Below are 22,584 nucleotides of genomic sequence, written 5' to 3'. Positions count from 1 at the left end.
CAGTGCAGTCGTCTCACCTACTGAAGGAGTGTGGAGGCTGAGCATGCCAAGAAACATTAACAATATTAGAATGCTCCCCATAGGGACTCAAGGCACAAGGAAATGTATGTCATGATCAACACCCTGGGAAGACAGGCTGCAATCCAACACCAATCTGTACAATGACTACCTGAGGAAGGGGAGATGGTGAAAGTCACAGTAGCCAATGGTAGTGACAAAATACCATGTAATATGGGGGAGAAGGCAATTGTAGGAACCATATCCAGCAAATAGACCACCCCTGGAACAGGATGTAATGGGACAAGAGAAGTGAGTAGTTGTGGTAGTCAATGTGCAAGCAATCACTCCACCCAAGACATAATGCGATAGTGGAGAAGCCTCCAGGAGGTAGGGGAATTACTCCATCTATGGAAAACGGGGGACCCCGACATCATGTACAGTATCCACTTGTAGTGCAACTACTCTGCCCATGGAAAGAGAGTAATGCTACAGGAACTACAGTAAGCAGTTGTAGTGCCCTGCTCCACCTATAGAAGGGGGTTAGATCAACAGGACAATTGATATCCAGTATTAGTGCAATTATTCCACCTGCAGAAGGCGTTGTGGCAAAACATATGGCATCAGGTGGAAGTTCAATTACTTCGCCTAAGGAAGGAGGGTAATTGAGTCTGAAAAGGATCCCGTGGTAGTGCAAATACTTCCATAGACTAAGGATAATGCTACAGACTGTACAGCACCCCATGGAAGGGGGCAATGCTACTGGAAGTGTAGGATCTAGGGGTAGTGACAATACTGCCAGTGGAAGGTGGGTAATGGTACAGGATGTACAGCACCCTGTGGTATTGCCAATAGGTGGTTAGAGCCCACCTGTGGCCTGGACAAAAAAATAAAAATAAAGAAGCTTGGCAGACCAGCAGGAAAACATTTGCCTCCTATGGACACTAAGCTAAGGCTACTTTGACACTAGTGTTTTTGCTGGATCTGGCAGGGTTCAGCAAAAACACTTCCTTTACTGATAACACAAGAACAGATCTGGTTAACATGGCCAAGACGGATCAGTCATGAACACCATTGAAAGTCAATGGGGGACAGATCAGTTTTCTATTGTGTCCATCCTCATTGACTTGCATTGTGGGTCATGACAGATCCGGTTTTGCTCTGCATTTTGGAGCACTCCGTTCTGTTAAGTTTTGTCCCCATTGACAATGAATGGGGGCAAAGCGAAAGCGTTTTTTCCCCCCCGGTATTAAACCCCATGACTGATCTTAATACTGGAAAACATTAACGCTAGTGTGAAAGTAGCCTAAAAACTGATTAGCTCAGTGTCTGCTGGATGGGTATAGCTGAGAGGAGGAGCTAACTTTTTTGCTTAGAGTCACCTTCTAGTGGCAACAGCTATACCCATGGTCTTCTGTGTCCCCCCCAATGACACGAGCGAGAAAGTCTCCTTGACGGGATAGAACTGTTTTTAGACCAGCCCTTTAGCCAAATTAGAATGGGCAGCGGACCTAGCTTTTAAACCTGACAGTATCTGCAAAAAAAAAAAAAAAAAAAAAAAGAAGATGTTGGGAACAGAGAATTCATCTCTACAAGTCTTTTAAGATATGTGTTTCCAACTCCTGCAACCAAAGTTTTAAAGATCTTGCAGTGGAGGTAGTGGCTACATTTTGCTTAAAGGGAGTCTGTCAGCTCCATATGGCCATATACAGTGCTTACATTGCACTATAGCACACTTCTACATGAATATAATGGTACCTTTGTCTTTAGAGTTGCAGAAGCTGGAAAAACAAACTTTGATTAATATACAAATGAGCACTCGCAAGTGCCCAGGGGCAGCATTCACCGTGTTGGTGCCCAGGCTGCCCTGCATTTTTTCATTGTTCCCCCACCTCCAGCCTCTGCCCGCCCTCCTATTCCCTTGCTGGATCTCGGCCGGACCTTAGGATGATGCAAGGGAATAGGAGGGCGGGCATATGCAGAAGCTGGGGGGTGGGAATAATAAAAAAGACCGGGCAGCCTGGGCACCAACACAGTGAACGCTGCCCCTGGGCACTTGCGAGTGCTCATTTGTATATTAATCAAAGTTGGTTTTTCCAGCTTCTGCAAGTCTAAAGACAAAGGTACCATTACATTCATGTAGAAGTGTGCTATAGGGCAATGTAAGCACTGTATATGGCCATATGGAGCTGACAGACTCCCTTTAAGGGCTTGGGTAGATGTTTCCAATACTTTCTTAAAGTATCCTATGGATTGGAGGGCAGAGGTTTACTTAAAGATGCATAGGTTCTCAAAGGGTAAAGCAGAATTCTTTGAAATTCTAGCAACTAGAGCATTAAGTATTAACATTCCTGAATGGGGATAAGGGGAAGGGGGTTGTCACACTTCTTCCATTCTTTTTGAATTAGATATTTAATATTTTTATTAAGGGGAAACACTGGATTTCTTAGGCCCTAGATCCCCAAACATTATATCCTGTATGGATTTTTGTTCCCTACTGTTAATTGTAGTTCTTATGGCTTTGGGGAGGGGGAAATAGCAGTCTACCTGGGGATTCTTCGTCAGAGGATGACCTGAAGTCATCCAGTCTTTCTCCATGGTCATACTCTGCATTGGAGTGGCCCTTCTTGCTCGCAGCAGGTGAAGGGAGGCATTTTTTAAGAGCATTCATGGAATCAGACTTCTGACTCCATGCTCTGAAGGGATGGGGACTACTCCTCAACCACTGACAATGCCGATATAAGATCTTAGGCCAGGAAAGGGAGTTTCTTGCCTGGACCTCATTCCCTCCCTTTTGTTCCAGCTGTAGCTTTCCTGGGACCCTTCTTGGTACTATGACAGAAAATAAGGCAGAGTGCAGTATGAACCCCCTCACCCCCTTGGGACTACTGGTCTGCCATCATGGCCCTCTGGGATATCAGCATGCTGACTGCCTTCCTCCTCCATACTTCCAGACAGGCTTTTATAGGAGGATCATAGGCTGGCGTGGCTGCTTCTGTGTCCTCTTCCCCTTGCTTTTTAGGGATTTTAAATCAAATGCTGGCATTCACATTCAGCCAAAAACCTGGAAAATGCACTTCACGTGTCACTTCCATGGCACACCCCCCGATCAGAAACACACGAGTTCTGAACACTAGAAGTTGTGCCCCACGCATCAGTTCTAGTATTCTGATCTGACCCATGAGTGTTTCAAATAGCAGAAGTTTCGCTCTGAGCATACTTCCGATGCGCACGTCTCGCAACTGCAGACAGTGAAAAAAATAAATGCAAGATGGCCCAGACCTGCTCAAGGAGAGGATCTGGAATGCCTGGTTGACCTCAGTCACTCAGACTGCCGAGAACGCTGGCCCACCCTTAGGGCTTATGCACATAAACGTTGTTTGGTTCTGCATCCAAGCTGAATTTTTTGCGGCTTGGATACGGACTCATTCACTTCAATGTGCCCAAAAGATGCAGACAGCACTCTGTGTGCTGTCCGCATCCATTTCTCTGTGGTCCCACAAAGATAAAAATTGAATGTGTCCTATTCTTGTCTGTTTAGCGGACAATAGGCAGTTCTATAATGGGTGGCCTGTTCTTCAGAATGCACTTAGGCAGGATCTACAGACTGCAGAATACAGCACAGTCGTGTGCATGAGGCCTTAGTCCAGGACCCAAAAGGAGTGCCCCAGAATTTGCAAGCAGCTCCTAGTGGAGCACACCAGAACCTCCAGCATAAGCAAAGTGAGGTCCTGCAGCCTAACACTTGGCCCTCTACAGCAACCAATCTACAGGGCAGGAAAAAGGAATTGATGTTGTAGGGGCGGTACTGCCTCAGAGCTCTGCAAAGAAGTCCCCGATTCCTGTCCTGGATGTGAGGCGGTCTGAAGGGTGCAGTCATAGGCGTAATGGAAAAAAATTAGGTCTTAAGATATATGCAAATTAGCCTATAGGAGCAACAGTTGCTGTTCCACTTAGAGGCTTTGCTCTCTGCAATTGCCATGCCCTCTGACAGTGAAGTCATCATGTCTGGGCCCCCCAAAGTCAAAGTGGAGAGGGCATGGCAGTTAGAGAAAGCAGAGCCTCCATGTTGCATATAAAACCACTTCAGCAATGCGGGAACATATGACCATGCACAGATGTTTTCAGCTGCCAAGTGCACATGTAACAGGTCAGCCAGTGTCATAGGTACAAATGCCCTTTAACATAGCTAACTAAACCCACTTTCCCAAAGTGGCAAGAAGATTAAAAAAAAAAAAAAAAAAAAAAAAAAAAGTGTGCACAAGAATTCGCAACCAGTTTCAGGTAGACTTCTGGTGTTAAACTCTCCAACGCCTAATACAACGGGCCAAGTTCATGAAATCGCCAGCATATTAACTGGCTTTACAACCACAGGATCAGCCTTCTTCTTAGAGCAGTTAGAGTACTCTAGTTGTGGCATGTTTACCCCTATCCACAATATAGGATTACTTAGATTGGGTGGGGGTCCTATCGCCCGCTGACCGTGCGTGGCCATTTCCAGAACTCCCATAGAGATGAAGCGAGACATACCAAAAGTTGGGATCAATGAGTGCCGAGACCCCCCCACCATTCTCTAGAATGAGTACACACATTGCACTACTCTCTGCAAGAGACAGGCTCCATAGAGGTCTACAGGCCCATCTCAATTCAGTCTTCAGAAGTGAGGAGATATGTGCACTTCTCTCCCTCATGCTACAGAACAGTGGGGGTCTCGGCACTCAGACCTCCACCGAACACAACTTTGACATATCAAAAAGTGTGAGAAGTTAATATCAGTTCGGGTTTCTCTTAATAAACCCTTTATGCTCTCTAAACGAGTCAGAAATCGGTCTGTTACATTGGCCTCTACCTTCTTTTTCTCAATGTTGCGGATCTTATGTTTCAGGCTGATGAAGCCGTTCTCTATGTACGTCTCATAGACCTGGAGCGGAGTCTCAGAGGACAGGGAAGACTGTAGTAAACCTGAGATCCCCAGACTGGTTCTTGGGGTCACCCATGATGAGAGACAGCTGACCATTATTGCCACCACGACTGGATGGCGAGAGCTGGACCATTGTTCAGGATTAGCCTGGAGGAAAGAATAAATTATAGTTTAACAGCAGGCTTTAAACCACTATAACCCCCACTCAGATGCTTCCAGGACATTCTGGGAGTTGTAGTTTTGTAACAGAGCCAAAGGCATTTAGTCAGAAGCTGGCACTGGATTCGTATGTTTGCCAACACAAAAGGTCATCAATTCTCTGACTCAATGTAGTCTCAGGCAGGGGGTGTAAAACACAACCATGGGGCCCTAAAGTAAAACATGGAATGGGGCCCCCATAACACTATAGTCACTCTCAGCAATGATCGGTCTCCCTAATGCTAAGACACACTGATAGTACAGGTAGTGCACATAGTGGTGTCACAACTCTGAAGTTATGCAAACAGTGGCATCACATGCAAGTCAAAGGCCTCCTTTACACGGGTGCGATGCGTGACGTGAACGCATCGCACCCACACTGAATCCTGACCCATTCATTTCAATGTGTGTACATGAGCTTTTTTTTCACGCATCAGTTCCGTAAGAATCGCAGTATGTTCTACAGTCTACGTTTTTCACGCAGCCCTGGCCCCATAGAAGTGAATGGGGCTTCAGTGAAAACCGCATTTTAATCTGGATGCAGTTTGGGTGCGATGCGTTTTTTAAGTGATAGTTGCTAGGAGATGTTTGTAAACCTTCCGTTTTTTTATCATGCGCGTGAAAAATGCATTGCACCTGTGCGGAAAATACTGATCGCAGAAAAAAAAACCTGACTGAACTTGCTTGCAAAATGGTGCGAGTGTCACTCAACGCATCCCGTCACTCAAGTGAAAGTCCTAATGTATGTACAATGACAGTACAGGAATATATGATCTCAGCCCCCAAAAAACAAACGCATTGCAATTGTATCAACTGAAGACAATCATCTGCACAAGCCTCTCTTGCCCTGATGGTTACAATGTATCAGCGCAGGTAAAATGCATCAGTCTGTTCATCTCCGGATTGTTTAGACTGGATACAAATATGAAGAGATGACGAAGCTGATAATTATCGGGAAGGAAGTGTTCCTGAAAAATCTGCTTGTCAGTGGAGGCGACTGCTGCCATGACATACAGCGATCTCCTCCACAGTATGGGGGGGATAGATCAAATGCCATCGCTCATCTCCATACAGAATCATTGCCAGCAGCAGAGGCCGTTTAGGCAGCACAATCTGTTGCTGGAAAAGGATTGTTTGGTGATCCGAGCATTTCGCTCATTCATTCGGTAATATTTAGCTCCTTTACGCCGACAGATGTAAGGCTACTTTCACACTAACGTTCAAGGCTCTCACAAGCTGCCCAAAACAGATCAGTCCAGCCCCAATGCATTCTGAATGGATACGGATACGTTCAGAATGCATCAGTTTGGCTCTGTTGGCCTCCATTCCGCTTTGGATGTGGACACCAAAACTCTGCTTGCAGAAACCGAAACAATATGTTGCAATTGAAAACGGATCCGTCCCCCATTGACTTTCACTTAGAGAATAACGCAAACAGATCCATTCTGAACGGATGCAAGCGTTTGCATTAATCAGTGCGGATCCGTCTGTGCAGATACCAGACGGATCTGCACCTAACGCAGGGGTGAAAATAGCCTAACGCAGCAGCAGATTACTAGATGAAAACAGGCTTCTATTGGTGGCAGATTTCAAACTTTTTTTTTTTTTTTTTTTAAAACACACAAGTAATAGAGTATTAGGTTGAATTTTCTCGACTTCTTGGAAGCAGATTTGATTATGTATTCCATAGAAAGGTCACTTCAAGGTGTTCAAGTCCGCTACTGAAAAAACCCTACCACACTGTGCACAAGGTGGAGTTAAAGGGGTTTTCTCCATCACAGACAATGGGGCATAGCGCTAGAATATGCCCCCATTGTCTGAGGTGTGGGTCCCACCTACAGAGAACGGAGCAGGGAAAGATGGTGGAGGGCACACTGTGCAGCCACCCTCCATTCATTCATACTGTGGCCACCAAAAGTAGTCCCATAGAAATGAATGGGAATGGTGGCCATGCAAGCACAGTGCGCTCCCATTCACTTGTATGGGGAGAGCGCTTTGTTGTGGCCGGACCCCAGGAAACCTGGTGCCCTCCAGCCACCACTCTCCCTGTCCCATCCGCAACAAAACTAGCCAATGGGGGCATACTGGGATAACTGTGGGTGGAGTTTTGGTTGTGGCCCCTTTTCTGCTGCTGAATCAGGGGCAGATTTTAGCTGTGCGAATACACCCTGAAGGCTAAGGCCAAATCCTCTACTTCTCCGGACCCCCAGTGACTGCCATGAGGTCTGGCAGTGATAAGGCTGCCCTCCAGCATAAATGTCAGATCAAGCATTCCCAATATCCTTAAATAACATTGTAAAATCCACAGAAATCACAGTCCAACCTGCACCAAGTAAAGGCCCTAGCAGCAGAACACCAATGACTACTGACCGTCCACCTTCAGCGGACCACCAGGATTTCACACCCAACACTGCACTATCCACTTCCCACATCAAACTAATCCAGTGGCTCCAGAAAAGCCATCCTGCCCCTCAATATATACACCTGTGCTGGGCGGGGCTATGTTTTCACCTTGGCCACGCCCCCAGACACCTGGGCCCTTTGTGTCCTCTAATTAGCTGCAGATATGGAAGCATTCTTCTATTTCTCAGGGTAGAACCAGCCATGGTATCTGGTGGGCAGTAGAAACGCACCTTAGGCTACTTTCACACTAGCGTTCGGGGCTCTGCTTGTGAGCTCCGTTTGAAGGCTCTCACAAGCGGCCCCGAACACATCCGTCCGGCCCTAATGCATTCTGAGTGGATGCGGATCCGCGCAGAATGCATCAGTCTGGCACCGTTCGTCCTCCGCTCCGCTCAGCAGGCGGACACCTGAACGCTGCTTGCAGTGTTCGGGTGTCCGCCTGGCCGTGCGGAGCCAAACGGATCAATGGGGACGGATCCATTTGAAGTTGACACAATATGGCTCAATTTTCAAACGGATCCGTCCCACATTGACTTTCAATGTAAAGTCTGGACGGATCCGTCTGACTAACTTTCACACTTATAATTTTTTCTAAACTATAATGCAGACGGATCCGTTCTGAACGGATCCCATCGTCTGCATTATAGGAGCGGATCCGTCTGTGCAGAACCAGACGGATCCGCTCTGAACGCAAGTGGGAAAGTAGCCTAACAACCATCTGACCACATGGAAAGCAGATCTCTATGTATCCATTATAAAATTGCAAACCGCGCGGCTGCTAATAGTAAGAGTTCGTTCACGTGTTGCAGATTTTTATGCGTAAAAAATGCAGCATTGTACTAATTCCAGTAAAGTGGATGAAATTTTAAGAAATATTATCCATACATTGCATAAAACATCTGCAGCCTAAATTGACCAGCAGGGCAGAGTTGAAGTAAGGGCTCATGCACACGACCGTATGGCTGTGGTGCTCGTATTGTGGACTTGAATGGTTCCGCGATTCGCAAAATACAACAAAAGATAGGACATCTCCTATCTTTTGCAGTGTGGAGGCACAGGTCGGAAGCCCACTGGAGCACTTACGGTCCGTGCCTCCGAACCGCAAAAGACAGTTCCATCTTTTGTCTTATTTTGCGAATCAGCGGACCCATTCAACTCAGTGGGTCCGCATCTACACTAGGAGTGCACACGGCCGGTGCCCATGCATTGCGGACTGCTATGGGCACAGAGCCCTTTTTTTACAGGTCCATATGCGCAACCAATCATTTCAATGGGTCAGCAAAAAATAAAAAATGATTCCATGTGCATCCTTCCGTTTCCGTATATCCGCATGTCTGTTCCGCCCAAAAATAGAACATGTACTATTATTGTCCGTTTTGCGGACAAGGACAGCATTGTCACAATGGAACCGCAAAAAAACTAATGCAACACGGAAACAAAATACATACGGTCGTGTGCATGAGCCCTAAGGCTACATGAACGTATTTTCTTTTTGTGTCCATTCCATTTTTTTTGCGGACCGTATGCGGAACCATTCATTTCAATGGGTCCGCAAAAAAAAAACGGAAGTTACTCCGTGTGCATTCCGTTTCGGTATGTCCATATTTCCGTTCCGACAAAAAATAGAACATGTCATATTATTGTCCGCATTACGGACAAGGATAGGACTGTTCTATTAGGGTCCAGCTGTTCCGTTCTGCAAAATACGGAATACACACGGACGTCATCCGTATTTTTTGTAGATCCGTTTTTTGGGAACCGCAAAATACATACGGTCATGTGCATAAGCCCTAAGGCTGAGTTCACACTTCAGTTATTTGGTCAGTTATTTCCATGAGTTAGGGCTCATGCACTTGATAATATTTACTTTCAGTATCTGTTCCGTTTTTTTGCAGACTGTTTGTGGAACCATTTATTTCAATGTGTCCGCAAAAAAAAAACAGAAGTTACTCTGTGCGCATTCCATTTCTGTATGTCTAATCCACAAAGAAATAGAACATGTCCTATTATTGTCCGCATTACGGACAAGGATAGTACTGTTCTATTAGGGACCAGCTGTTCCGTTCCGCAAAATACAGAATGCACACGGATGTCATCTGTATTATTTGTGGATACGTGTTTTGCGGACCCCAAAATACATATGGTCGTGTGCATGACGTCTTATTGTGAGCCAAAACCAGGTGCGGGTCAGAAACAGAACAGGTGCAGCTCTTTCCATTACACCTGATCTCTGTGGAGGCGTCACTACTGGTTTTGGCTCACAATAACTGATCAAATAACTGACTGTATAACTGAAGTGTGAACTCACCCTAAGGCCTCATGCACACGGCCGTGTTCCGCGGAAACCCGGCCGGGATTCCTCCTGACAGCATGTGCGCACGGCGTCATTGGTTGCTATGACGCCGTGTGCTTCATGCAGCCGCTCCTGTACAGTAATTCACTAGTATAGTGTATTACTGTACAGGAGCGGCTGCATGAAGAGCACGGCATCATAGCAACCAATGACGCCGTGCGCTCATGCTGTCAGGAGGAATCCCGGCCGGGTTTCCACGGTCCGCTCTCGGCCGCGGAACACGGCCGTGTGCATGAGGCCTAAGGCCTCATGCACACGACAGTTGTTATTTTTTGGTTCGCAAATTCTGGATCTGCAAAACATGGATACCGGCTGTGTGCATTCTGTATTTCGCGGAACCCTAAAAGAACAGTCCTATCCTTGTCTGTAATGCGGACAATGATAGAATATGTTCTATTTTTTTTTGTCATTTCCGTATTTTTATTTTTTTTAGGTCACTTTGAAGTGAATGGTTCAGCATACGGGCCACACAAAAAAAAACGGGCCACGGAAAAAAAATACACAACGCTATCAGTTTCTGCGGTCTGTAAATCCTGGATCCACAAAACACCGATAACGGCCATGTGCATTCCTCATTTTGCGGATCCGCACGTCCTTCCCTTTGTTAGAAATGCCTATGGCCTCATGCACACGACCGTTTTTTTTTAAGGTCCGCAAAAACAGGGTCCGTAGGTCCGTGATCCGTGACCGTTTTTTCGTCCGTGGGTCTTCCTTATTTTTTGGAGGATCCACGGACATGAAAAATGAAAAAAAAATCTAAGTCAAGTTTGCCATTGAAATGATAGGAAAAACGGACACGGATCACGGACACGGATCACGGACACGGATGCCAATCTTGTGTGCATCCGTGATTTTTCACGGACCCATTGACTTGAATGGGTCCGTGAACCGTTGGCCGTGAAAAAAATAGGACAGGTCCAATTTTTTTCACGGCCAGGAAACACAGATCACGGATGCGGCTGCCAAACGGTGCAATTTCCGATTTTTCCACGGACCCATTGAAAGTCAATGAGTCCGTGAAAAAAAACTGAAAACGGCACAACGGCCACGGATGCACACAACGGTCGTGTGCATGAGGCCTATTCTTGTCATGCCGCAGAACAGACTTACAGAGGTGTAGAGTACACGGTGTGCTGTCCTCATCTTTTGCAGCCCCATTGAAATTAAAGAGTCCGCACCGGATCCGCAAAAAATGCAGATTGAAACTATGGTCGTGTGCTTGAGGCCTAAAGCTGCATGTGAATTTTTTTCCGTTTTCTTTTACGACAGTTTTTGCGGATCCATTGTTACAATGCCTGTCCTTGTCAGCAAAACGAACAAAAATTTGACATATTCTATTTTTTTGCAGAACGGACATGCAGACATACGGAAACGGAATGCACACGGAGTCATTTCTTTTTTTTTGCAGACCCATTGAAATGAATAGTTCAGCAGACCTGTAAAAAAACGGAACGGAAGCGGAAAAAAATAAGTTTGTGTGCATGAGCCCTTACCAACATTTGAGTTAGTAAAATCGGGGCATATTAGTGGAAATGCACACGATCAGAATTGCGTGCGGACAATCAGCACTGAAATTCGCAAGTGTGTGCTGGGAAATTCCTGCAGTCAATCCGCATCCATTGGTGCAGATTTGCATGCGGACTTGGTGCGGATTTTACTCTCCCCATTAAAGTGAATGGAGAAAATACGGTCAGGAAAAATAAAATAAATTGACATGCTGCGGATTTTAAAATCCGCACCGTAGGTCAAAATCCGCACTGAAAAAAATCTGCATTGTGTGCATGAGAATTAAAAATTTTCATAGAATACAATGTACATGACCTACGGTGCAGATTTTCCGCACGCAAATCCACACGGAAAATCTGCACGCAATTCATATCGTGTGCATTTACCCTAAGCCCCGCCCCCAGGATTGCCCCAGACCCGCACAGAAACAACTGTTTGTGGGTGGGGTTTGTGTGAGCCCCACCCATTTTCAGCCCTTAAATTCAGGGACAGTTGGCAGCTATGAAATCAGTGGTGGGAAAAGACGCTACCATTGCACATGGTGGCGTTTCCCCATTGAAGTCAATGGGCAGCAACAGTTGGTGGTTTAATTGTGGATGACAAGATCTGCAGTGGATTTTACCTGTGTGAACAGTCACATTAAAAGTCGCAGTCAATGTTTCCTTACAGCATAAAAAGTCTCAAGCAACCTTGTGACCACTGCAAAAAATCCGACAAGCCCCCAATTTTTTCAAACTGCTTCATGATGGAGGTTAGAGACGAGTGAGTGTTTCCTGTTCGTATGTGCTGGAGGCAAATCTATTCTTTCGTTACAGCTTATAGACGGGAGCTTGAGGTGAAACGATGGGGGTCATTTATCCAGGGAGGTGCAACTATTTTAGCTGTAAAAAAAAGTCCCCTTTTTGACCGGCCATGTGACAATATTAAGTCGCACAGCTGGTGTCAAAGTTTTCGACAGTTGGACAGGACAGGGATGAAGTGGAGGAGTGTCAGGGGCCATGCCGTGCCAGGTCTACATGTTAGCGAAAAACGATGCCAGTCTGGGGCATGGCTGCCTTATTAGGCTACTTTCACACTAGCGTTTTTCTTTTCCGGCATAGGGTTCAGTCCTAGGGGCTCTTTACCGGAAAAGAACTGATGAGGCATATCCCCATGCATTCTGAATGGAGAGTAATCCGTTCAGGATGCATCAGGATGTCTTCAGTTCAGTCATTTTGACTGTTCAGGACAGAGAAAATACCGCAGCATGCTACGGTTTTATCTCCGGCTTAAAAAAACTGAACACTTGCCTGAATGCCGGATCTGTCATTTTTTTCCATTGGAATGTATTAGTGCCGGATCCAGCATTCAAAATACCGGAATGCCGGTCCCGTCCTTCCGATCTGCGCATGCGCAGACCTAAAAAAAGGTGTAGAAAATAAATGCAGGGTCCGTTTTTCCGGATGACACCGGGAAGACGGATTTGGCATTTCAATGCATTTTTCTGACTGATCAGGATCAAATGCCATCAGTTGGCATACGTTTTGACTGCGATGGAACTGCTTGCTGGATCATTCTGCCGCAAGTGTGAAAGTAGCCTTAGGGTACTTTCACATTAGCGTTTTTCTTTTCCGGCACTGAGTTCCATCCTAGGGGCTCAATTCCGGAAAATAACTGATCAGTTTTATCCTAATGCATTCTGAATAGAGAGTAATCGGTTCAGGATGCATCAGGATGTCTTCAGTTCAGTCTTTTTGACTGATCAGGCAAAAGAGAAAACCGTAACATGCTACGGTTTTATGCTACGGTTTTATGTCTGGTGAAAAAAACCGAAGACTTGCCTGAATGCCGGATCTGGCTTTTTTTTCCCATAGGAATGTATTAGTGACGATTCCGTCCTTCCGGTCTGTGCAACAGACCGAAAAAAAGGTGGAAAAAAATAAATGCTGGATCAGTTTTGACACCGGAAAGATGGATCCGGCATTTCAATGCATTTTTTTTGACTGATCATCCATTTTTAAGACAGGCTATTTTCACAGTTGCGGCAGTGTAATCCGGCGGACAGTTCCGTCGTCGGAACTGCCCACCGGATCCGTCGATCTGGATGTGACTGAAATCATTTGTGAGACGCATCCGGATGCGGATCCGTCTCTCAGCTTGTCATGTGGACAGACGGATCCGTCCTGAATCTTTTTTCACATTTTTACCGGTCTGTGCATGCGCAGACCGGAAGGACGGATCCGGCATTCCGGTATTTTGAATGCCGGATCTGGCACTAATACATTCCTATGGGGAAAAATGCCGGATCCGAATCATTGAGACAAGTCTTCAGTTTTTTTGGCCGGAGATAAAACTGCACCATGCAACGGATTGCTCTCCATTCAGAATGCATGGGGATATGCCTGATCAGTTCTTTTCCGGTATAGAGCCCCTGTGACGGAACTCTATGCTGGAAAAGAAAAACGCTAGTGTGAAAGTTCCCTTACTAATGCCATCAATTGGCATACGTTTTGCCGGGTCCGGCAGGCAGTTCCGGTGATGGAACTGCTTGCCGGATCACTCTGCCGCAAATGGGAAATTAGCCTTAGATTAGCCTCTGGCCGCATAAGGGGAAACAAAGACAAGCATAAAAACACTGGTCTTTGTAAAAGTGCCCCGATACTCTTATCTCTAGGTGCATCTGTGGTATTCTGATTGGTCATTGTCCAAGATGACAGCAGCCCCATACTTTCCAAGTGTCTCTTTTACGGAAGGACAGCTCCTACTTGTGACCCTCATCCCTCTGTGCTGATTTGCTCCTTGAGTCATAATGGGGGAGATTTTTTCAAAACTGGTGTAAAGTAGAACTGGCTTAGTTGACCATAGCAGCCAATCAGATACCACCTTTCATTTTCCAAAGGAGCTGTGAAAAATGAAAGGTGGAATCTGATTGGTTGCTATGGGCAACTAAGCCAGCTATACTTTACACCAGTTTAATAAATTTCCCCTGGCATTCACATGGTAGAATTTTAAAGCTCAAAATATGGAGTGGATTTCAAGAGAAATCAACTACTAAAATCCTGCTTTTGGCTGCATTTCTTTTTTTCAGCACGCCAAATAGAAAACAAGTATATTCAGAGTGTATTTTGGTCAAAGTGCTTGCAATTTGTAGAAGTATATTTCAAATCAGTGACGTAAAAATACGTGACCACGTAAACGCTGTGGGTATTTCACATACTTATTTCTATTTTATTAAAGTGACTAAATATGTTGCTGTTTTGCCATCTGAGTATAGGCTTAGGGCTCATGCACGTGAATGTAAGTGCCTGTGCTGCCGACCGCAAATCGCGTATGCAATGCTCCGGCACTGGCCGTGTGCACTCTGTGCTGCAGACCCATTGACTTGAATGGGTCCGCAATCCGCAAGATACAGCCAAAGATAGGACATGTCCTATCTTATGCGGAGCGGAGGCACAGATTGGAAGCCCACAGAAACATTCCAAAGAGCTTCCGTGGGCTTTCGGGTCCGTGCCTTTGCACCTCAAAAGATAGGACGTCCTATGTTTTGCCATATCTTGTAGATCGGAGACCCATTCAAGTCAATGGGTCTGCAGCACGGAGTGCACATGCCTGGTGCCCGTACATTGCAGACCGCAACACAGTCACTGAGCCCTTACGTTCGTGGGCATGAGCCCCTAGGGGTACAGCTACACGTAGCATAAAGGTGCGGAAAATCCAAATTTATGGTAGCAGCGAAATGGATGAGATTTTAACAGACGTTATCCACGCACGGAAAACATTTGTCACAACAAACTCCACACATAACTTGGTGGCAGGGGACACATTTCTTGAAACCGTATAACCTTACCTAATAGATAATTAAAACACGAGACAATTCAGTGTGGAATAAATAGTGTTGCTTTATTTGGGGTTTTACCAAGTTATCATACCAATTTATCAAAATACTGAATTAATAAATATCAATAAATAATCCAACCATAAAATATAAATAATTGAATAAATACTTAAATCTCATTAACTTATGGACCATTAAGTCCACCCAGCACGAGCTGGGTGACCGATCACCCCCAAATATGCAACACGACATTAAAATGGGAGGGAGGGCGGGGCGCTGCTCCTTGAAGGGTGCTCCACTGGAACTGACAGCTGGGCACCTGTGCGCTGTCACTTTTATTCACATAGATTCCCGCTCAAAATGACAGCTGCCAATCAGCTGTCCAGCATTTCCCGCTTCAGAAACAGCTGGCCAATCCTGACAGCTGTTCAAAGCGTCCCGTTTCCAGGCAGATCACTAGGGGAACCAGCCAAAACCGGATTCCTGTCAGGAAAACCCTAGAATTGAATTAAAAGAAAGGGGGAGGGGGGGGGGGAGAAATCCTACAAACCAACATCAATAACCAAAAACCCATATAATTGCCTCAAATAAAACCAGTGCCCCTGCCACCATGTGTCCCCCAAGCTATACGCTCTGGGGGGGCCCCTTCATGACCTGTGGTCTAATTAGTATTTGCAACTAAATCAGAAGCACCTACATAAATAGGTTGGAAAATAAGGCATAAAAAATCAAAACAGGCAAATGACTCCAAAACAGGAGCATCTTCATTGGTTAACGCAACTACGACGGTCTAAAAATGCATTTTCACGCCTAAAAAACGGGCGCAGACACAACAGTAAAGGCGGAGTCTTGTCATCCAGGGGGCGGGACCTCCTTGGATTTACTGGAGATTCTACAGAGCAGGTTGTTGGAGAGAGGAGTAGAGGCTGCAGGTCAGTGCGTGGAGGAGAATAGTGACTGGTATTTTTTATTTGGGGGCCTTTTTGCAGGGGCTGAATAATCCTTGTACTGGAGACTGTATGTTAGAGTGGTCTGGGGGGGGGGGGGGTAATTTAAGTACATGGGACTGTATGTTGGAGGGGCTGAAGGCAGGGGAGAATGACATATTTTACATGGGACTGTATGCTGAAGGGGCTGAAGGCAGGGGAGTGATGTGTTTTACGTGGGACTGCCTGTTGGAGGCACTGAAGGTAGGGGGAGTGATGTATTTTAGATGGGACTGTATGCTGAAGGCAGGGGAGTGATGTGTTTTACATGGGACTGCATGCTAGAGGGACTGAAGGCAGGGGAGTGATGTATTTTACTTGGGACTGCATGCTGGAGGGACTGAAGGTAGGGGGAGTGATGTATTTTAGATGGGACTGTATGCTGAAGGCAGGGGGAGTGATGTATTTTACATGGGGCTGTATGCTTGAGGGATCTGAGGGGGTGGGGGTGATATTATTTACACGGGACAGTATGCTGGAGGGACTGTAGGCAGGGGAAGTGATGTATCTTACATTGGACTGTATGTTGGAGGAGATGAAGGCAAGGGGAGTGATGTATTTTACATGGGACTGTATGCTGGAGGGGCTGAAGGCAAGGGGAGTGATGTATTTTTACATGGGACTGTATGCTGGAGGGACTGAAGGCAGGGGAGAATTATTTATTTTTACATGGGACTGTATGCTAGAGGGGCTGAAGGTAGGGGAGGATGATGTATTTTACATGATACTGTATGCTGGAAGGACTGAAGGCAGCAGAGTGATGTATTTACATGGGACTGTGTTCTGGAGGGACTGAAGGCAGCAGAGTGATGTATTTATATGGGACTGTATGCTGGAGAGGCTGAAGGCAGGGGAGAATGATGTATTTGACATGGGACTGTATGTTGGAGGGATCTAAAAGGAGGTTAGTGGTGTTTTTGTATTGGTGAAGGTAGGGTTGGGCGATAAACCGGTATCTAAGATATACCGCGGTATTAACCGCTTGCCGCCGCGCTAACGCCGAAAGGCGTCATCGCGGCGGCTCTCCCAGGTCACACTAACGCCAATAGGCGTCATCTCGCGAGACGCGAGATTTCCTGTGAACGCGCGCACACAGGCGCGCGCGCTCACAGGAACGGAAGGTAAGCGAGTGGATCTCCAGCATGCCAGCGGCGATCGCTCGCTGGCAGGCTGGAGATCCGAATTTTTTAACCCCTAACAGGTATATTAGACGCTGTTTTCATAACAGCGTCTAATATACCTCCTACCTGGTCCTCTGGTGGTCCCTTTTGTTAGGATCGACCACCAGAGGACTCAGGTAGGTCAGTACAGTCGCACCAAACACTACACTACACCCCCCCCCCCCGTCACTTATTAACCCCTTATAAACCCCTGATCACCCATGATCACCCCATATAAACTCCCTGATCACCCCCCTGTCATTGATCACCGCCCTGTCATTGATCACCCCCCCCTGTCAGGCTCCGTTCAGACGTCCGTATGATTTTTACGGATCCACGGATACATGGATCGGATCCGCAAAAAGCATACGGACGTCTGAATGGAGCCTTACAGGGGGGTGATCAATGACAGGCGGGTAATCACCCATATACACTCCCTGATCACCCCCTGTCATTGATCACTCCCCTGTAAGGCTCCATTCCGACGTCCGCATGATTTTTACGGATCCATGGATACATGGATCGGATCCGCAAAACATATGCGGACGTCTGAATGGAGCCTTACAGGGGGTGATCAATGACAGGCGGGTGATCACCCATATACACTCCCTGATCACCCCCCTGTCATTGATAACCCCCCTGTAAGGCTCCATTCAGACATCAGCATGCGTTTTGTGGATCCGATCCATGTATCCATGGATCCGTAAAAAATCATGCGGATGTCTGAATGGAGCCTTACAGGGGGGGTGATCAGTGACAGGGGGGTGATTACCCTGATCACCCCCTGTCATTGATAACCCCCCTGTAAGGCTCCATTCAGACGTCCGCATGCGTTTTGTGGATCCGATCCATGTATCCATGGATCCGTAAAAAATCATGCGGATGTCTGAATGGAGCCTTACAGGGGGGGTGATCAGTGACAGGGGGGTGATCACCCTGATTACCCTGATCACCCCCTGTCATTGATAACCCCCCTGTAAGGCTCCATTCAGACGTCCGCATGCGTTTTGTGGATCCGATCCATGTATCCATGGATCCGTAAAAAATCATGCGGATGTCTGAATGGAGCCTTACAGGGGGGGTGATCAGTGACAGGGGGGTGATCACCCTGATTACCCTGATCACCCCCTGTCATTGATAACCCCCCTGTAAGGCTCCATTCAGACGTCCGCATGCATTTTGTGGATCCGATCCATGTATCCATGGATCCGTAAAAAATCATGCGGATGTCTGAATGGAGCCTTACAGGGGGGGTGATCAGTGACAGGGGGGTGATCACCCTGATTACCCTGATCACCCCCTGTCATTGATAACCCCCCTGTAAGGCTCCATTCAGACGTCCGCATGCGTTTTGTGGATCCGATCCATGTATCCATGGATCCGTAAAAAATCATGCGGATGTCTCAATGGAGCCTTACAGGGGGGGTGATCAATGACAGGGGGGTGATTACCCTGATCACCCCCTGTCATTGATAACCCCCCTGTAAGGCTCCATTCAGACGTCCGCATGCGTTTTGTGGATCCGATACATGTATCCATGGATCCGTAAAAAATCATGCGGATGTCTGAATGGAGCCTTACAGGGGGGGTGATCAGTGACAGGGGGGTGATCACCCTGATTACCCTGATCACCCCCTGTCATTGATAACCCCCCTGTAAGGCTCCATTCAGACGTCCGCATGCGTTCTGTGGATCCGATACATGTATCCATGGATCCGTAAAAAATCATGCGGATGTCTGAATGGAGCCTTACAGGGGGGGTGATCAGTGACAGGGGGGTGATCACCCTGATTACCCTGATCACCCCCTGTCATTGATAACCCCCCCTGTAAGGCTCCATTCAGACATTTCTTTTGGCACAAGTTAGCGGAAATTTTTTGTTTGTTTTTGTTTTTGTTTTTTCTTACAAAGTCTCATATTCCACTAACTTGTGTCAAAAAATAAAATCTCACATGGACGCACCATACCCCTCACGGAATCCAAATGCGTAAACATTTTTAGACATTTATATTCCAGACTATTCCATTTATATTCCAGACGCTTTAGGGCCCCTAAAAAGCCAGGGCAGTATAAATACCCCACATGTGACCCCATTTCGGAAAGAAGACACCCCAAGGTATTCCGTGAGGGGCATATTGAGTCCATGAAAGATTGAAATTTTTGTCCTAAGTTAGCGGAAAGTGAGACTTTGTGAGAAAAAAACAAAAAAAAATCAATATCCGCTAACTTATGCAAAAAAAAAAAAATTCTAGGAACTCGCCAGGCCCCTCATTGAATACCTTGGGGTGTCTTCTTTCCAAAGTGGGGTCACATGTGGGGTATTTATACTGCCCTGGCTTTTTAGGGGCCCGAAAGTGTGAGAAGAAGTCTGGGATCCAAATGTCTAAAAATGCCCTCCTAAAAGGAATTTGGGCCCCTTTGCGCATCTAGGCTGCAAAAAAGTGTCACACATGTGGTATCGCCGTACTCAGGAGAAGTTGGGGAATGTGTTTTGGGGTGTCATTTTACATATACCCATGCTGGGTGAGAAAAATATCTTGGTCAAATGCCAACTTTGTATAAAAAAATGGGAAAAGTTGTCTTTTGCCAAGATATTTCTCTCACCCAGCATGGGTATATGTAAAATGACACCCCAAAACACATTCCCCAACTTCTCCTGAGTACGGCGATACCAGATGTGTCACACTTTTTTGATGCCAAGGTGGGCAAAGGGGCGCATATTCCAAAGTGCACCTTTCGGATTTCACCGGCCATTTTTTACACATTTTGATTGCAAGGTACTTCTTACACATTTGGGCCCCTAAATTGCCAGGGCAGTATAACTACGCCACAAGTGACCCCATTTTGGAAAGAAGACACCCCAAGGTATTCCGTGAGGGGCACGGCGAGTTCCTAGAATTTTTTATTTTTTGTCACAAGTTAGCGGAAAATGATGATTTTTCTTTTTTTTTCTTTTTTCCTTACAAAGTCTCATATTCCACTAACTTGCGACAAAAAATAAAAAATTCTAGGAACTCGCCATGCCCCTCACGGAATACCTTGGGGTGTCTTCTTTCCAAAATGGGGTCACTTGTGGCGTAGTTATACTGCCCTGGCAATTTAGGGGCCCAAATGTGTGAGAAGAACTTTGCAATCAAAATGTGTAAAAAATGCCCTGCAAAATCCGAAAGGTGCACTTTGGAATATGTGCCCCTTTGCCCACCTTGGCAGCAAAAAAGTGTGACACATCTGGTATCGCCGTACTCAGGAGAAGTTGGGGAATGTGTTTTGGGGTGTCATTTTACATATACCCATGCTGGGTGACAAAAATATCTTGGTCAAATGCCAACTTTGTATAAAAAAATGGGAAAAGTTGTCTTTTGCCAAGATATTTCTCTCACCCAGCATGGGTATATGTAAAATGATACCCCAAAACACATTCCCCAACTTCTCCTGAGTACGGCGATACCAGATGTGTGACACTTTTTTGATGCCAAGGTGGGCAAAGGGGCACATATTCCAAAGTGCACCTTTCGGATTTCACCGGCCATTTTTTACACATTTTGATTGCAAAGTACTTCTCACACATTTGGGCCCCTAAATTGCCAGGGCAGTATAACTACGCCACAAGTGACCCCATTTTGGAAAGAAGACACCCCAAGGTATTCCGTGAGGGGCATGGCGAGTTCCTAGAATTTTTTATTTTTTGTCGCAAGTTAGTGGAATATGAGACTTTGTAAGGAAAAAAGATAAAAAATAAAAAATCATCATTTTCCGCTAACTTGTGACAAAAAATAAAAAATTCTAGGAACTCGCCATGCCCCTCACGGAATACCTTGGGGTGTCTTCTTTCCAAAATGGGGTCACTTGTGGCGTAGTTATACTGCCCTGGCAATTTAGGGGCCCAAATGTGTGAGAAGTACTTTGCAATCAAAATGTGTAAAAAATGGCCTGCAAAATCTGAAAGGTGCACTTTGGAATATGTGCCCCTTTGCCCACCTTGGCAGCAAAAAAGTGTCACACATGTGGTATCGCCGTACTCAGGAGAAGTTGGGGAATGTGTTTTGGGGTGTCATTTTACATATACCCATGCTGGGTGAGAGAAATATCTTGGCAAAAGACAACTTTTCCCATTTTTTTATACAAAGTTGGCATTTGACCAAGATATTTTTCTCACCCAGCATGGGTATATGTAAAATGACACCCCAAAACACATTCCCCAACTTCTCCTGAGTACGGCGATACCAGATGTGTCACACTTTTTTGCTGCCAAGGTGGGCAAAGGGGCACATATTCCAAAGTGCACCTTTTGGATTTCACCGGTCATTTTTTACACATTTTGATTGCAAAGTACTTCTCACACATTTGGGCCCCTAAATTGCCAGGGCAGTATAACTACCCCACAAGTGACCCCATTTTGGAAAGAAGACACCCCAAGGTATTCCGTGAGGGGCATGGCAAGTTTTTAGAATTTTTTATTTTTTGTCGCAAGTTAGTGGAATATGAGACTTTGTAAGAAAAAATAAAAAAAATAAAATCATCATCATTTTCCGCTAACTTGTGACAAAAAATAAAAAGTTCTATGAACTCACTATGCCCATCAGCGAATACCTTAGGGTGTCTACTTTCCGAAATGGGGTCATTTGTGGGGGTTTTCTACTGTCTGGGCATTGTAGAACCTCAGGAATTATGACAGGTGCTCAGAAAGTCAGAGCTGTTTCAAAAAGCGGAAATTCACATTTTTGTACCATAGTTTGCAAATGCTATAACTTTTAGGCTAGGTCTACACGACGACATTTGTCGCGCTACAAAAAGTTGCGCGACAGATAGGGCGCAACAGTTGTCGCGCGACATTTTGTTGCACTAATGTCGCGCGACAATTTTTATAATGGCAGTCTATGGTGTCGCACTGCAACATGCGACATGTTGCGACTGCGACGCGACAGTCGCAGAAAAATCCATCTTGAATGGATTTTCTGCGACTGTCGCGTCGCAGTCGCAGCATGTCGCATGTTGCAGTGCGACACCATAGACTGCCATTATAAAAATTGTCGCGCGACATTGGTGCAACAAAATGTCGTGCGACAAATGTCGTCGTGTAGACCTAGCCTAACCCAAACCATTTTTTTTTTGCCCAAACATTTTTTTTTTATCAAAGACATGTAGAACAATAAATTTGGCGAAAAATGTATATATGGATGTCGTTTTTTTTGCAAAATTTTACAGCTGAAAGTGAAAAATGTCATTTTTTTGCAAAAAAATCGTTA

The 22,584-nt window shown here is 45.9% G+C and overlaps 1 protein-coding gene across 1 annotated transcript in view; it reads right to left on the bottom strand.

Annotated features, from left to right (window-relative positions):
• Window positions 1–22,584, bottom strand: part of CAPRIN2 (caprin family member 2) — a 58,911-nt gene that overhangs the window by 19,673 nt on the left and 16,654 nt on the right. The window contains exon 4 of the mRNA XM_044277494.1: window positions 4,847–5,065. Within this exon, the coding sequence (XP_044133429.1) occupies window positions 4,847–5,065 (219 nt within the window). The remainder of the gene's footprint in view (window positions 1–4,846; window positions 5,066–22,584) is intronic.

Source organism: Bufo gargarizans, chromosome 2 (genome assembly GCF_014858855.1).
Source record: "Bufo gargarizans isolate SCDJY-AF-19 chromosome 2, ASM1485885v1, whole genome shotgun sequence".
In the NCBI taxonomy this organism is placed as follows: Eukaryota; Metazoa; Chordata; class Amphibia; order Anura; family Bufonidae; genus Bufo; species Bufo gargarizans.
Note: the sequence above shows the minus strand (reverse complement) of the source record. Positions and strands in the feature narration are given on the sequence as shown.